This window comes from Neovison vison, chromosome 8 (genome assembly GCF_020171115.1).
Source record: "Neovison vison isolate M4711 chromosome 8, ASM_NN_V1, whole genome shotgun sequence".
NCBI lineage: Eukaryota > Metazoa > Chordata > Mammalia > Carnivora > Mustelidae > Neogale > Neogale vison.
In genome coordinates, this window is record NC_058098.1 from 99,358,452 (window position 1) to 99,375,133 (window position 16,682).

At 36.5% G+C, this 16,682-nt stretch overlaps 1 protein-coding gene across 6 annotated transcripts in view; it reads left to right on the forward strand.

Moving 5' to 3' along the window:
• CTNNA2 (catenin alpha 2) overlaps positions 1 to 16,682 on the forward strand; it is a 1,151,183-nt gene that overhangs the window by 237,267 nt on the left and 897,234 nt on the right. For all 6 annotated transcript variants that reach the window (XM_044261515.1, XM_044261516.1, XM_044261517.1 and 3 more), the window contains one exon: positions 14,027 to 14,222. In XM_044261515.1, the coding sequence (XP_044117450.1) occupies positions 14,027 to 14,222 (196 nt within the window). The remainder of the gene's footprint in view (positions 1 to 14,026; positions 14,223 to 16,682) is intronic.

Genomic DNA, 16,682 nt, shown 5'->3' on the forward strand with positions numbered 1-16,682 from the left:
AAAAACCAGAGAATGTTTTTAAAAAGGGTATGTCATGCATACCATAATGAAATTGTGTAGCCACATTTATTTACAGCTATATAATACAGTGGATTTTGTTTTTAGAAATGTATACTGTATATAAAATGAGGCAAATATGTGTTGAATATTATTTTAGGGTAATAAGTGCTAGTGTCAAATTAAAACCAGAATTTTTCTTCTTCAGTGGGCTTTATGACCTCTGGCAGACGTATTTCTCAGAGTTTCATTGTCCTTTTCTGAATCATAAGGACGATGCTTTCATTTCCTCATTTTTACTGATATATGCTATGTGGGTAAGAAGCTGGGGCATATCTGGAGAGGACTTATTTAGGGTTCTGTTAAGAAAGAACAAGGTGGCATTCTTAATCATGCTCTGTTGTGATTATAGAAACTACTCAACAACAGAAAAAAATTGGATTTTGGTGGGATTGTTTTGCTTTTTGTTTTTGGAAGAAACTTTTTAAATATGCTAGTGGGGAAACAGGTCCCCCCGCCCCAGAACTCCCTAGGATTTGTGTTAAATGTATCTCCAGGGGTTTGGATATATCATTCCCTTTATACGAGGCCAGTAATGTTGGGTCTGTTCCAAGAAAAACTAATGGCTTATATATTTTTTTCATTTTAGTATTGATTCCAATCATTATATTTTTTGGTTTGCCAAGAATCTGAAGCTTCTTATCAGTATTTGTAAAAGATGGCTTGAAATTTATGTTTTAAATATACCAAAGTTACCAGGATCTGGAATTTGACGCAGTATTTTAAAAATACATGTCATATGATAAAACTATAAAAGGCAAGGTAGCATGATAGGAATTCTAGCCTGTATTTTATTTTCTCTCTCTGTGTGTGTGTGTGTGTGTGTGTGTGTGCGCACACAAGGAAAAGGGAGAGGAGAGAGTTTGGGTAAATTTAATGGCTACTACAAAAATTTTAAGAAAATGTACAAATCATTTTTATTTCATAAGATGAGGTTTATATCCCTACTTTTCCTGTTGGAGACATTTCTTTAAATACATTTAAAGTATTAAGTGAAAATAAAAAAATTAATACCATGTATGATTGCTTCTGAATAGCCTGATCATTTGATTCTCCTCTTTTTTATTGTTTGTTAAAGATCAACATGGTTTATGCTAAAATATCCTGTCCATGTTAGAATTTGGGTTTTTGTTTTGTTTTGTTTTTTTAGGTTATTGCAACATTTTTTTGTTTTGGTATTATTAATTTTGAAAGTTGCTTCAGGAGGTAATAATTAACTTTAGCAAACAAAATAAGAATAGATGGACTATGCTCACAAAGTAATCAAATCACCTGTGTTGCAACTTGGAGTTCATTGATGCTTTTAGACTTCCTTATTAGAAGTGTTGAACCCAGGAGTCCTGTTATCTTTCTTGTTGTCTCCAGTGTTTTCTGTGCCTGGTTGATCTATTTCTGAATAACTTTTTCTGATTCCTTAACTCATCAATGTGTTTTTCTGTACCTAGTAGTATTCAAGCTGATTGATACTCCCCAAGACATCCATTGTGTGGGCTCAGTGACAGTGGGAGGTCTGGTAGCTGTGTTTAACCACCAGACTGGTCTGTGCGGGAGTGTTGTATGTTCAGTTATACCATGGGTTTTACTTATCATTTTGGTCTGAAGGAAAGAGATAATTTAAGATGTGTGTGAGTGATAGAAATAGAAGATGTGTCATTTGCAGGAGCTTGGTAAAAATTTTAGTAGGTAGGAAATCTGGCTGATAGTCAGTGAGGTACATTGAGGCAGGAAGTATTGAGGGAAATATCCTGACATTGGGGGTATCTTCAAGCCTTTGACAATAACACCTTCAAGTGATTTCAAATTGAAAAGGAGGAGGAAAAATATTTGTCTTATAAGTGTATTCCAGTTGCTCACCACAAAATGCAGTTTATCTCTCGAAGAGCTAAAAGAAAGAATCAGCTGAAGTTCTCCCAGGTCACAGAATCCTATCTGCCTCCTTCTCAAGTCAGGTGAGAGTATAGGTAAAATCAACAGGGAGCATTTAAAGAGAGTCTTTGTAAACCCAGTAGATTACATAACTAAGGATTATGTGTTCCTGTATCTATAGACTTATTTAACAACATCTATGCTAATGTCCCAGTTTTTTAAAGGCATTAACTGGCTTCCTTGAAATTTCATATTTAATAATTCTTTGATTCAGTAGTTGGATCTTAACCTGAGAAAAACCTTGTAAGCTGAATTGTAACACTTTAGATTTGTGATTTTAATCTCTATGTTGTTTGTTTCTGTGAGAAAAATACCATTAAGTGGCAGTCATATTATTCTTAGGTTATTGAATTGTTAGGAAGAATGGCTTCTCAGAACTGGAGAAGAAAAAGTACTTGGCTCTTTTAAACTTTCTCATGTGGAAAATGGGAACTTGTATCCCACAGTTCATAGAAGGAAGTATGTGAAAAACTGCATGAAAAGCAGAAGACTGGCACCCAAAGCTTTGTCTACCAAATGTTAAATAGAAATGTTACAAGACCCCAAAATAGTAAAATATATATGTACATATTTGTATGTATTTGTGTGTACTTATATGTATAGTGTATGCTATTTCTTTTTCTAAATGAGTGTGCATTCTTGAACTAATATATTAAATACATTATAAAATATTCATAATCATAGATATTTTGAAAATAATGTAAGCTTTTAAAAACAATATTTTAACTATAAATAATACAGTGATGTAGTTAATATTAGCTGCTATAACAAATAAACCTCAAAATCTCAAAATCTCAGATGTGTAACACAAAAGACGTTTTCTTCTTATTATATAATATCCAAGTGAGTATTTTTGATTCATGGGTCACTCTCCTCCAAAGGAAAACTTAGATTCTTTGGCTCCTCCTATCTTGTGGCTTTATCTTCTTCAAAATCTGGTTTGCAAAATTCTCCTCTTGGGAGAATAAACATGGAGGAGAATTTTAACAAAGCAAATGGAGAAAAGCATGCACCGCTAACTTTTCTTACATTCTGTTGGCTAGAATTCAATTGGCCACATCAACTCCAAGGGAAATTGTGAAGTAGTGTTATCTTGTGATCAGAGGAAAAAGAAATAGGTTTGGTAGCACCCAACAGTCTTCCCTATTAACCATAATAAAAATAACAAATATAAAATATATAATTAAATGCTAAATATTCTGTAGGCTTAACTTTTTTAAAGTTCTGCAAATCATAGTTGCCTTAGAACATCATTAGCTAATATCTCAGGGAAACTGGGATGAGATTCATCACTAGTAATGATTGATGTAAATACATAATTCAACTTGTGGCTCTGAGGAAATTGTCTTTTCTTCAGCCTCCTATGTAGCCAGCAAAGAGCTAGTATTAAGAGTAGGGGGAAGGGGGCGCCTGGGTGGCTCAGTAGGTTAAAGCCTTTGCATTCGGCTTGGGTCATGATCCCAGGGTCCCTGCATCCGGCTCTCTGCTCTGCCTGCTTCCTCCTCTCTCTCTGCCTGCCTCTCTGCCTACTTGTGATCTCTGTCTGTCAAATAACTAAATAAAATCTTTAATAAAAAAAAAGAGTAGGGGGAGGATCAGCTCTGTATTTTCTTATAGTTCACTTTGTGCTTGCATTTTTAGTATTATCTTCAAGCTCTGGTTATTTTGCAAGTCTTTTTAAGTCTGTGGTCCATTTCTGTGTGTGTGTGTGTGTTTGAAAATCAGTTAATATAACCCTCAAATCCACCTAACCAGTCATAGATTGAGGTGTAAGGGCACTACTGCCAATTTCTTGGGTATATGAACCTCCACCCTTCCCTCAATATAGCTCATATGTGGCTCAGGACCATCTGATATATGGCTGGGGTGATTGTGTCAGTGTAAATCCTTTTATGAAACATTAATCTGACTTAATTTAAAAAATGTTTTTAGATTAAAACAAAACAAAACAATATAGGCATGCCTGGGTGGCTCAGTCTGTTAAGTGTCTGCCTTTGACCCAGGTCATGATCCCAGGTCCTGGGATGGAGTCCTCATGGGGCTTCTTGCTTAGCCGGGAGCCTGCTTCTCCCTCTGCCTGCTCTGCCTGCTTCTCTCCCTGCTTGTGCTCACTCTCTCTCTCTCTGACAGATAAATAAGCAAAATCTTTAAAAAACATCGATGTAAAGTTCTGATATTTTTCTTACATCCCACTGATTATCTATTATTCCCTATAGAGTGTATACATTATTAAAATCTACTAATTATTAAAATCTACTAATCTTAAAAAAGGAAAATAGGTAATCAGGTGCCTTTGTTTTTGTTTTTGTTTTTTAAGATTTATCCTATTTTTGAGAAAGAGTGAGAATGAGTGGGGGGGAGGGACAAAGAGAGAATCTTCAACAGACAGTTGCCAAGTGAGAAGCCTAACAGGCCTCAGTCCATGGCCCATGAGATCATGACCTGAGCCAAACCAAAAGTTGGATGCTTAGCTGACTGAGTTACCCAGGTGCCCCAGAATCAGATGTCTTTGTCAATCAAAGACTGAAATGAAAAGACTTGATGGCTTTAGAGAGAATGGAAATTTGGGTGAGCTGTTAGCTAACTGCATTGAGTGAAAACTATTCTCCACTTCTTTTGGTTTCAGATTTGTTTCTACACTGTCTTTGAACAGTCTTTAGTTTTATTTTGCTTCATTTTATTTTAACCTTCGTAAATGCAAAGTTGTGAATCATGGACATATTTAGTCATTCTTTTATTTTAGTCATTCTTTTATTTTTAGTGACATTCAAAACAGCATGGGATTTTCCTCAGATGGACAAGGATGGTTAAAACATTTAGGGCTTTTAAGAACAGAAATGTCTTCTTACTCACTGAATCTTCAACTCTAAGCGATGCTCTTTCAGTGAATGTCTGGTGTTGTTTCAGTGTCTTAATTTTGAACTTCATGTTTCATTGGCTGTAAGTAGATATTGAAAATCCTGCAGATTCTAGGAAAACCCAGGTTGTAAGTAGATCCTTGAAATAAATTTGATCTTGTGATTATTTTGTTTTATCAAATCTAAGATGCCATAAATTAAAAGATACATATTTAAGTGCCTCTGAGGAAAAAAAATTACTATCAAATACATCTTTTAAAAGACATAGACTGTAGGATTCATCCTTATTTCAGATATAGAAAAATATGAAGAAAAAGGCTTATCTTACAATCAGCAAAATACTACATTTAGGCAAAAATATGATAATTTACAGGATATATAAAATACTAGAAAGTTAATACAGCTTAAAAGAAAGTAATTTTTTTTTAAGCAAGGTAGGTATAAGCACAAATAAGGGCAAAGGTTGAGACTAATGCAGTAATAGTAATTATCAAATCATATGCCTTCTAACAGGGATCACAAATTTAGGTTAAACTTTTTGAAGTCAATGCAAAAAGGAAGCATTAATTTATTATACAGTTAACATCCATAGCATAAAGTCAAACCAGTTTGTAAGGAGAAATTGCAGTATTCTTGCTACTAAAGTCATGGAGAAATTTCTCTGTATAGTATGGAAAATGACATTAAAAACCCTGCAGTATACAGAGTGATTTCCTAAAACTCATTGTGGTAGTATCCCTCCGTTGATGTATGTGATATCACCCTAAGGTAGTTAAAAACATTTTTCCAGTCTCCAGTATAATACCATTTCTCTCTTTTCTTTTCTGCTTTAATTTAGACTGGTTGAGATTTTATACTGGTGGAGAGAGAATGCACAGAACTTCCTTCAAGCAAACTGAATGCTGTTTTCTCTCAGACTCGTTTTTTTGAAGGCAGTGAATCTAGACCATACTCCCCAGAGATTGTGAGAAATGGAGCTCCTCTGGGCACCTACTTAAATATGAAACAGCATGCCTTAATAGAGAGCAGGGAAAAATGTTAGCTTAACATCCTTGAAAGAAATTTTTCTTATGAAGAACATGTATCTAAAGAGAAGGCTACCCTATTTCATCTTGGCTTAGAGATACTACTGAGATACTTTCTAGGAAATAAGTTTGAATCACTTCTTACCTATATGAATAGATAATCCAGTACTCAATTGGACCTCTTCATAAATTGCAGCCACCTAAGCCGAGACAAAAATTTATTATATTTATTTATACTATAGAATATCTATTTTGGGGTTAATTTCTCAATGTTACTTTTTGGTATTTCATACTTCAAAAGAAATTATTTGGGAACTGTGTACCAAAGCAACTGAGTGAGAAGGTTTGCCTTGTAATTTTATTTAAAAGTTGAAAAGTGTGGTGTGCCTGGGTGCCTGGGTGGCTCAGTGGGTTAAGCCTCTGCCTTCGGCTCAGGTCCTGGGGTCCTGGGACTGAGCCCCTTGTCGGGCTCTCTGCTCAGCAGGGAGCCTGCTTCCCTTCCTCTCTCTCTGCCTTCCTCTCTCTCTGCCTGCCTCTCAACCTACTTGTGATCTCTCTCTGTCAAATAAATAAATAAAATTAAAAAAAAAAAAGTTGAGAGTGTTGGGATGCTTGGGTGGCTTATTTGGTTAAACATCTGCTTTTGGCTCAGGTCATGATCCCAGAGTCCTGAGATCAAGTCCCGCACTGGGGTCCCTGTTCAGTGGGGGGTTTGCTTTTCCCCTTTCCCTCAGCCTGCCATTCTCCCTGCTTGTGTGCTCTGTTTCTCTCTAAAAGGGTGTCTGCTGGGGCGCCTGGGTGGTTCAGTGGGTTAAGCCTCTGCCTTCAGCTTGGGTCGTGATCTCAGGGTCCTGGGATTGAGCCCTGCATCTGGCTTTGCTGCATCTGGCTTTCTGCTTGGCAGGGAGCCTGCTTCCTCCTTTCTGTCTCTGCCCACTTGTGATCTTTCTCTCTCTCTGTCAAATAAATAAAATCTTTAAAAATAAATAAATAAAACTGATTCTATTAAAAAACAACAACAAATATATTGCCATTTGAGCATTTAACTTTCTCCTATCTTAAGTCAGACAGGTTTTCTTCTTTTGGGAATTTTTCGTTTATTTTTAGTTGTTCTTGGAATAAATAACTTGTTTTTGATAATTTTGTTTTCAAATATTTTGCCTCAGAAAACTTGCTCTTTTTAAGCTGCAGCAGTCATCACAGCCGCCTCTTACTGTAACTGAGAAATTATGATGAATGAAGTACTTCAGAGAATCGCAATGGTAGAATTCACAAAGACTTACTACTCATATCTGCAACGTACACGAGTCCAACAAAACAATGCTGACATTGCCATTTTTATTTCCAGCTCTTGGTTCAGTGTTGTTGTTTTTCTGGAGAGTTCCAACGATTGATTCATAGCATCCACATCTGTGTAATCTTACTTTTCCATGTTCTTTGTGATTGCACAGTAGAGGAGGTTGCCTTCTAGCCAAGAATCAGCTGCTTAATTCATCAATAAACTATTTTTGAAGACTAGTGGTTTGCCGTGACACCTGTTAGAAAGTCATTGCTTCACATCTTTCATTTTTTTTTTTTTCATTTCAACTAGACTACTGTTTGTGAAAGTAAGGTCCATAATCCATATGTATATCATGATCTTCGGTGATTAATGCAAAATTCCCTAGCCCAGACCTACCTGAGCAGAGACACTGTAAGATTTATGTTTGTCTTCTGTCAGGTATGTTGGTGATTTTTAGGCATGATCAAGTCTGAGAATTGTTGTCCTAAAATTCAGTGTTTCTCAGATTTTATTGTGCATATAAATTATCTAGGGATCTTGTTAAATCCAGATTCTCTTTTAGTAGGTCTGGAGTGGGGCCTAAAATTCTAATTTCTAACTAGCCTCAGGTGGCACTTGATGTCTCCAGAGTTCACTTTCAATTGACTGCCCCATGGGGAAGGCTTAGATAAACTACTCTGTTGCTGGTTCTTGGCAGATGTGACAGAGTTGCTGAGACAAAGTATCTTGGTGCCCTGACTGTGGCTTATTGTTTTGGGAAAAAAAGAAGTATTCCATGTCTATTCAGCTTTTAGATTATGGAAGCGGAGAACTGATCAAGTAGAGATCATGATGGGACATAGTCAGATGAACAAATCTTACAATAAAACACATTACAAGAAAAAGTAAAGAAAGAAGTGATCCGGGACACAGCTTTATTGCTATTACTCAGGAATGCAGGGGTGAATTTTAAGACATTATATGTTGATTAGCCAGTCTAATACCAGCCTGGCTCTGATGGTTTTATACTCAGATCGTACCTTCAGCGCATCTGAAAACAGTGGTGCCCATCTTCTGGCTATTGCTAATGTTTTCCTTCAGCCAGAGTCCATTGGGGCCATCATTATGTCAAGAATGTAGGACCTTTGACCACTATACCCTTACCTATGAGCTGAAGGATTTCTTCCCTACTCAAATGAGAGGCAGGGACGTTGAAGAAAGATAGGAGGTAGAACTAGAGAATAGTTAGTATCCTTCTAAACTAAGGTTGAAGAGCCTACAGAAAGGGGCATGTGAAAAATTTAGAGAAAAGTTGGCCTAGTTAAAGAAACAGGGTTCTGGAGGATGTGTTCAGAAGAACAGTTAAAGGAGTGATGGTAGCAGAATGCCTTTCTTAGCATGGGGGGGGAGGGAGACGAAGATAGGTACAGAGAGAAGTAAGTTTGATGATAATGTCCTTTTTAAAGCTACGGGAGTTTGGAGAAGCATACTGCTTAGAGAGTTAGCCAAGAGACATTTCCAGAAGGAAAGAAAGTTGAGTCAATAGCACTAAATGTGGCAGAGTGGTATGATGTGATAAAAAATAATTAGATTTTGGCAACTTATTGATTACCTTAGTGAGAGATCAGTTTAAGAGAACTTTGCTACAGGAGGTATGGGAATAAAACCAAAATTTAGTGGGCTGAGAAATGAATAGAAAGACAAAAACGAACACTTTAAATATATGCTAAAAAAATTGGCAGTGACTAATAAAATCTCAGCTCTTTGCTTGGCATTGACCAAAGTTTGTTCCACCACATCTGTCTAACTTCACTTTCCGTATCACTCATATACAGCCTTTTTACCAAGTAGATCTGGTCTCCTTACTGCCTTAGAAACATCATTCCAATTCTACATAGCTCAATATTCATGTTATTACTCCTGGTCTCTGTTGCTGGATAGAATTTTTTTCTCTTCTTTTCCCTTCTTTCCTTCTCTTTTCTTCCTTTCCCTTCCCTTCCCTTCCCTACTATCCTCTTCCCTTCCCTTCTCCCTTCTTTTCCCTTCCCTTCCTTTTCTTCTCTCTTTTCTTTTCTTCCTTCCTTTTCTTTTCCTTCCTCTCTCTTTTCTTTTTCTTCCTTTTCTTTTTTCTTCTTTCTTTCGTTCTTTCTCTTATTGCACAAAAAGATGTACTCGCAAATTGTTAGAAAGGAAAGAAGAGATTTGGATCTTATATGACTCTGGGCTTTGGTGAAAATTGATGTGGGCATTAGAGAGAGAGTGCCTGTTTGGGGTAGGAGGAGGCATAACATTCTACCAGGAATTTCCACAGAATAGCCATCTCTTAAACGACTGCCTTGAATACTTAATAATTGTCTATTAAGGACTATATACCCAAGACCCAGTGCCAATCTGAATATTGAATCATAAGCACAGATACCTGTAGCATCAGAGGTCACTGAGCTGCCTCTGTGCCTACTACCTTTTGATCAGAATATGTCCCTGCTGCTTTGCCTTCTCTAAGGCATCCAGTTATGGATTCCAATATGTTCTTATATTGAAGTCACCTGTGCTCTTGCCGAGCATTGATAGTTGGGATACACCCTAGCTTACTGAGGAGGTGGTGGACGTATCTGTGAGACTAAATAGTGGTTGTTTTCAGTAAAAACTCTGATTTTTGTTCTTAAGTATATCCCAGTCTTTTATTCTTCTTCATTTTATTTGGAGGAGAATACCGTTTTTATGGAAGCCCTCAGCTCTACCATTGTGTTAGTTAACAGTAAATTTAGGACACTTTTGTCCATCCTTCACACTCAACTGATACAAAGATCCCTGATGTGTTTATTCAGCTTGAGACCTTTGAATATATCAGATGTTATAAGGCATTGTGGAAAGGTAGGATAAAACTGTTGGTTAATGTTGCCCTAAATTGATAAGTACATTCTTACACAAAGATATCTAAATAATGCCATTGAATGTAAAGATAACAGTAGGATACAAATAGCACATATAGATAATAATTGAGACAAATATGAAGAAGAAATATATTTTAAGATTATTTTATCCTTTAACAGACTCTCATTCAGTTAGAGAGTAAAACTAGAAGAAACTACTGAATAATAAAATTCTAATGAAATAGTATCAGAATCAGGAATAATTTAGCCTTTAGTTTTTCTTGAACCATATGAATTTAAGGAAGCTAGTTTTTCAACCTGTGATGCATCTTTAAGCCTAATTTCTTCATCTGTAAAATACCAGAATAGAACTGGCATAGATGGGCTTTAACTTTCACAATTTTAAGTTGAAAATATAGGTATAGGTCAAGAAGAATAAAAATCTATAACATCAAGGTGAAAAAGATAGCTTCAAGTGGGAGAAAAGGAAAATGTTTAATAGTATAAAGTGCCATCGATTCTTACTGGAGGGTAGGAGAGTGTGCTCAGCTAGCAGGAGAGTGGAATTGAATTGGAGAGTTGCGTAGTGGGGCTTGACTAAAATACACTGGCCAAAAAGTGAGCAACGAGAGTCCTGCTATGCACATCCTAAATGACCTTTCCCTAATTTACTAAAAGCCTTTTAACTTTGCAACTGGAAAGGGAAATGAACTGAAAGACGAGAAATTGTCTTGGCTTTCTTGCTGGTTGTATTACTATCTGGAATGCTACTTGTAGAATAATATGAAAAGAAATGACATCTCAACATTTTTGTCTTCCCATCTAAGAATACGGTATGTCTCACGATTATTGAAGTTACCCTTTATGTTCTTCATTAAAATTTTTATCTTTCCCCCCCATCTATGTTTTGTGTTATGGTTATCTCTGATAATATAAATTTATGATTAGTGTGAATAAGATATTTAAAAGTACATTTTTGAAGAGATATATTTATTTGTTTGAGAGAGAGAGAATGTGTGCAAATGGGGTGGGGTGGGTAGAATGAGAATATCTTCAAGCTGACTCCCTGCTAAATGCAGAGCCTACCTGGGGATCCATCCCACCACCAGTCATGACCTGAGCCAAAACCAAGAGTCAGACACTTAACTGACTGAGCCAACCAGGTGCCCCTACAACTACATTTCTTCTTCTTCTTTTTTTTTTTTTTTTCTTTTTTTTACTGGTTAGTGATGTATATGTCAGATTTTTTTTTTTTTTATTGTCTATCTAGTATCTAGCCACCTTGTTCTTTGCTCTTATGGTAATTCTAATAGTTTGTCTTTGAATTCTTTTGCATTTTATTGCTATGGTTGTATTCTATATAGGTAATAGCATAATTTGCTGTTTGCCTTTCTAACATTTATTTCTCTTTTTTAAAAATCCAACTTGTTGACATTGTCCTCTAATAAAACACTGAATACCAGTGGGGAGGGTTGACCACTGTTTCTTTATTCTAAACTTTATTCTCAGGATTAAGACCTGAGCATTTATGGAGCCCTATCACTTTCCCTCTCCTTTTCTCTTTCATCCCATCATGGTCTTCCACTCATGAGTAAATGAGAGCTCAGAGTAGAGGACTGAACTGATTTGCTTCATTTTGATGTAATCACATATTTCTTTTTTTTTTTTTTTTTTTTTTTTTTAGATTTTATTTATTTAACAGAGAGAAATCACAAGTAGACGGAGAGGCAAGCAGAGAGAGAGAGAGAGGGAAGCAGGCTCTCCGCTGAGCAGAGAGCCCGATGCGGGACTCGATCCCAGGACCCTGAGATCATGACCTGAGCCGAAGGCAGCGGCTTAACCCACTGAGCCACCCAGGCGCCCTAATCACATATTTCTTAGGAACTTCTGTAATATGCCGTGGCTTTTTTTTTTTTTCTCGTAAAAGTAACGCTTTATACTAACTCATTATTATAAGCATACCTAAGCTATGTTTATATAGTAATGCCGCATGAGATAACAGAAGAATTGGAATGTGTTTACCTTTACAGAAAATGAATGGATGATTTAGTCATTTTGCTATTTTAACATATTCACTCTCAGCTTCTACTTCCCCAAGAGGTCAATATACCCTAAGTTAACAACACTTTGCCCTCTCTGTTGTTTCTAATTGGAGAAGACTGAAAGAAATTAGATCCCAGGACTTCTCAGAATTTTATATACAATGAGAATAAATGGGATATCAGTGAGAACAGGAGTATTTGCCTCTGATAATGAGCCTAGCATAAATCAAGATTTTTGAGGTGTTCGCAGTATTTGCTGAAGGGGCTTTTGTGCTTATTTCCAGGTATTGGCTGTTTGGGGGAGTTGAGGTTCTAGAAGAGTCGTGTGTTAATGTGTTAAAGTATATCTTTATTAAGGAGAACACTCTTGGGATGTCTGGATGGCTCAGACAGTTAAGCATCTGCCTTTGGCTTAGGTCATGATCCTAGGGTCCTGGGATCCAGCCCTATATGCTGCTCCCTCTCCCTCTGCCTGCCCCTCCCCTGATTGTACTCTCTGTCAAAAAAATAAAATCTTAAAAACAAAACAAAACCAAAAAGAACATTCTTGTGCCTTAGGAAAGTAACTTTTGTGACAGGCTGTCTTTCTTCTGACGGTTGCCTCATTGTGGGTGGAACTGAAAAGACTAATGTGTTATGGGCTACATACACATTTTACAGCGATCGTTATCTGACAGTCTTATTCTTAATGATGTTACCTTTCTTTCTTTTTTTTTTTTTTTTTGGTCTAGTGTTTGTACTTACATGTCCTTATAGAGTCTTTCTTTAATTCACTGCATCTAATTATTTAGCAGTCAAAAGAGAGCTAAATATGACAGCTCCCAGTGTTAACATTCACCACCTCTTAAGTATCGCTTCTGCTTGCATTTGTCATCTTAGTTCACATTTATTCAATACTTTTTCCCTCTGGTGTTATCGCTTGCCCTATAAACTGACTGGACATTAATTGTGACTTTGACTAATCACTTTGTTTGCTCTTGGATTTTGGATAAAATAGCAGAAACAACAGCATTTGGAACTTCTGTGTGGACTAGTTTTCTTGATAATCTCCAGTAAAATCCAGAGTCTGCTAATCAGGGCAAATGTTAATGGAAATAAACCACAGCATCCACATTCTTATGAAGCTGATAAAAAATATGGAGGCCACAGTGACTCACAAAGTTTGCTGAACAGACTATGAAACCAGTTCTCCACCCCCGTCCCCTACTCTCAAACTTCTCACTGGTAGAAAAGAAAGGATCAGAAATCTGTAGGAGATAAGTTGTTTCAGAGATACTAACAGCTTTGTTAGCAAATTAAATAACTCTTATAGTGCTAAAAGAAGTTTGGCAGTTGAGATATGTATACAAATCATGATACTTGGATAAGGAGTGGCAATGAAAATCTAATTTCAAATCTGGAAATTTTAGCTGGTTAACCAAATGTTGAGACTGATTCATTTGGTTCCCTCAGATCAAATTTACCATTTTGTTTTTATAAGATGAATTCAGAAATAGCATAGCTCTTCAAAAGTCCTTGGTGAATGACCTGTAAGTAGTGGGCGTTGATGACCCACCCTTTATTAACTGTTCTTTTACCTTTATCCTGACTCTAGGGACTCAGAATGGGTGTTGGTCGTCCTGAATTGCTTGAAGAGAACTCCACATTGGTTTTCTTTTTCTTGCTTCCCCAAAGCTGGTTACTCCAGTGTGCAATGTCTTACCTGTCTGTGAAAGCACAATGTCCATTGAACTAGAAACTAAACTACCAGTGGGTCTGCTCTTCCAACTCATTCACATGCTTTTTTTTTTCTCTATGAAATAAATGGCTGTTTATTTATATAAACAGCTAACCCATATAATTCCCCATTTTCCTTAAGATTAGGTCATGGGATGTGCATTCATGAATTAACAATCAAGGACTGTTTTAAAATGACGAGATGATAATGTGTTTTTTCCTAGACAATTGTGCAGATTAGTTTGACAGTTTTTCTTTGGTCTTTAAGGTGACAACCCTTGTCAACACGAGCAACAAAGGCCCATCTGGTAAAAAGAAAGGGAGGTCAAAGAAAGCCCATGTACTGGCTGCATCTGTAGAACAAGCCACTCAAAACTTCCTGGATAAGGGTGAACAGATCGCTAAGGAGAGCCAAGATCTCAAAGAAGAATTGGTCGCCGCGGTAGAGGATGTGCGCAAGCAAGGTAGGAAGAATAATATTGTTCAAGAGGGTTATATATTGATGTGCAAACAATGGATTTATCTCTAGAATCAGTGCATATTTGCTCAAAGAAGTCGTCTTCTGTTTTCCTCAGTATCTGTGCTTGTCATTTTTAATATTTGCTGGACTTAGGTGCATAGACAAATAGAGAGGTTTTTAGTTGTGGCAGTAAGTAAGCACAGCTATGAAAGCTTTATGTCCTCAGTTACTTCCAGATTTCTGAGTTGTTTTCTCTTGGTAGATGAATGTGGACTCCTGTGTCATACTGGGGCTCTAGGGAGGGCAGGATGAGAATACCTCATACTTACAGAGTCACTGAATGTCCCGGGTTTTAAAGAGGAGGGAGGAGATGACTGTGAAGTTATATAATGAAATTATTGTTGGTTTGTATGATTTTCAAATTTATAACTTCAGTTCACAGCTAGTTAGATCTCTATGGATCAGTTAATTATATAACTAGCTAGTTAGCTATAATGCAATTTTTCAGCATACTTAAAATTTTTTTAATTATGGTAAAATACACATAACATAAAGTGTACCATTTTAACCATTTTTTTAAAAGTGTATAATTCAGTAGTGTTAGGTATATTCACCACATTGTTGAGCAGCCAATCTCCAGATTTTTTTCATCTTATAAGACTGAAAATCTATCTACAAAACAACAATTCTTCATTTTCCCATTGCCCTAGATCCTGGCAACCACTCTTCTACTTCTCTTTTCTATGAATTTAGCTACTCTATGTACCTTTATAAGTGGGACCATATAGTATTTCTTAGTGACTGACTTATTTCACTTAGCATAATGTCTTCATGGTTCATCCATGTTGGAGCATGGGTCAGAATTTCCTTCATTTTTAGGACTGAAAATATCTAGTATATGTATATACCACATTTTCTTTATCCCTTTATCCACTGATAGACACGGGCTTTCTTCCGCCTTTTGGCTATTGTGAATAGTTCTGCTATGAACATAAATATAGAAATACCTCTTTTTCAGTTCTTTTGTGTATATACCTAGAGATGGAATTGTTGGATTATATGGTAATTCTACTTTTAATTGTTTGAGGAACCTCTGTACTATTTTCCATAGCAACTGTACCCTTTTACATTTTCACCAACAGTGCACAAGGGTTCCAGTTGAGCCATATCCCTGTGAACGCTTGTTTTCTTTTCTTTTTTATCATAGTCATCGTAATGCAGGTAGGTTGATGGCTCCTTGTGCTTTCCATTAGCATTTATCTAATAATTAGTTATATTGAGCATCTTGTCATATGATGGTTGGCCTTTTGTCTATCTTCCTTGGAGAAATGTGTATTCATGTCCTTTGTTCACTTTTAAATCAGTTTGTGGTGTTGTTGCATTGTGAGCTTCTTTATCCATTTTGGATATGAACCCCTTATTAGATATTGTTTTGCAAATGTGTTCTCCCTTTCTGTAGGTTTCCTTTTCACTCCATTGATTGTATTCTTTGATACACAGAAGTTTTTAATTTTGGTGTAGTTCTGTTCAGAATTTGTGGTTGAAAATGCCAAGGCACCATGAAATCAGAACAGATTACCCCCCAGCCTGGCCTCCTTCCTGTGTTTCCTATGTCAGTCAAAGCCCTGCATATGTATCCCATTGCACGTTTCAGAAATCTTGGTATCATTCTTGTTATTTTTCTCTCCTTCCAAATACAGACTATTACAAAGTCCCATAGATTTTTAATTCTGAAGTATCTCTCAAGTGGACCAGTTCCTGTCTTTTTTGTTCAGACCTACCATGTTCTACCTGCCCCAGGGCTTTAGTACATACTGTCCTCTTTTACATAGTTAAGGATGACTCATTCCTTAGTCAGGATGTCCTTGAGCTGGACATCCCAGCTCAAAGAAAACCTTCCTAGAAACCTTTCCTGACACTTTTGTCATACTTTTTTGTTGCTTCTTCCCTTATCGCATTGCATAGGAGAGTTTAATATTTGTGAAGTAACCTGACTGATAACTTGCTACCCTGCGATACTATAAATTAATAAAGGTAGAAACCAGACCGTGTCTCTTTTGCTGATCCATGCTCTGCAGTTCTTAGCAGTCAGAAGACTTCAATGAGTATTTTTCGAATAAATGAAGCAATAGATGAATAAATGTTCCATCCCTTTTCTTCCTACAAAACTACCACTTTTTAAAATTCACAGATGGATATTTAGTCCTTGGAAAGACCAACCCTCCTTCTCCACCAACAGCCATCATTCTTCATGCTGCCGTCTTCTTCCCTATCTTCTCTCCCCTGAAAGTTAATTTCATTTACATTACCCTAATATAAATTGTTATGTAATTTGAAATGTTAGATTTTACAGATTTCATCTAATGTGGATGAAGAATATTTGTATATGTGTGTTAACAACAAGAAAGCTTCCAAATTTTCAAGTGCTGTTGAAGACTGGTATTCTTTCTGAATTGCAAATGTA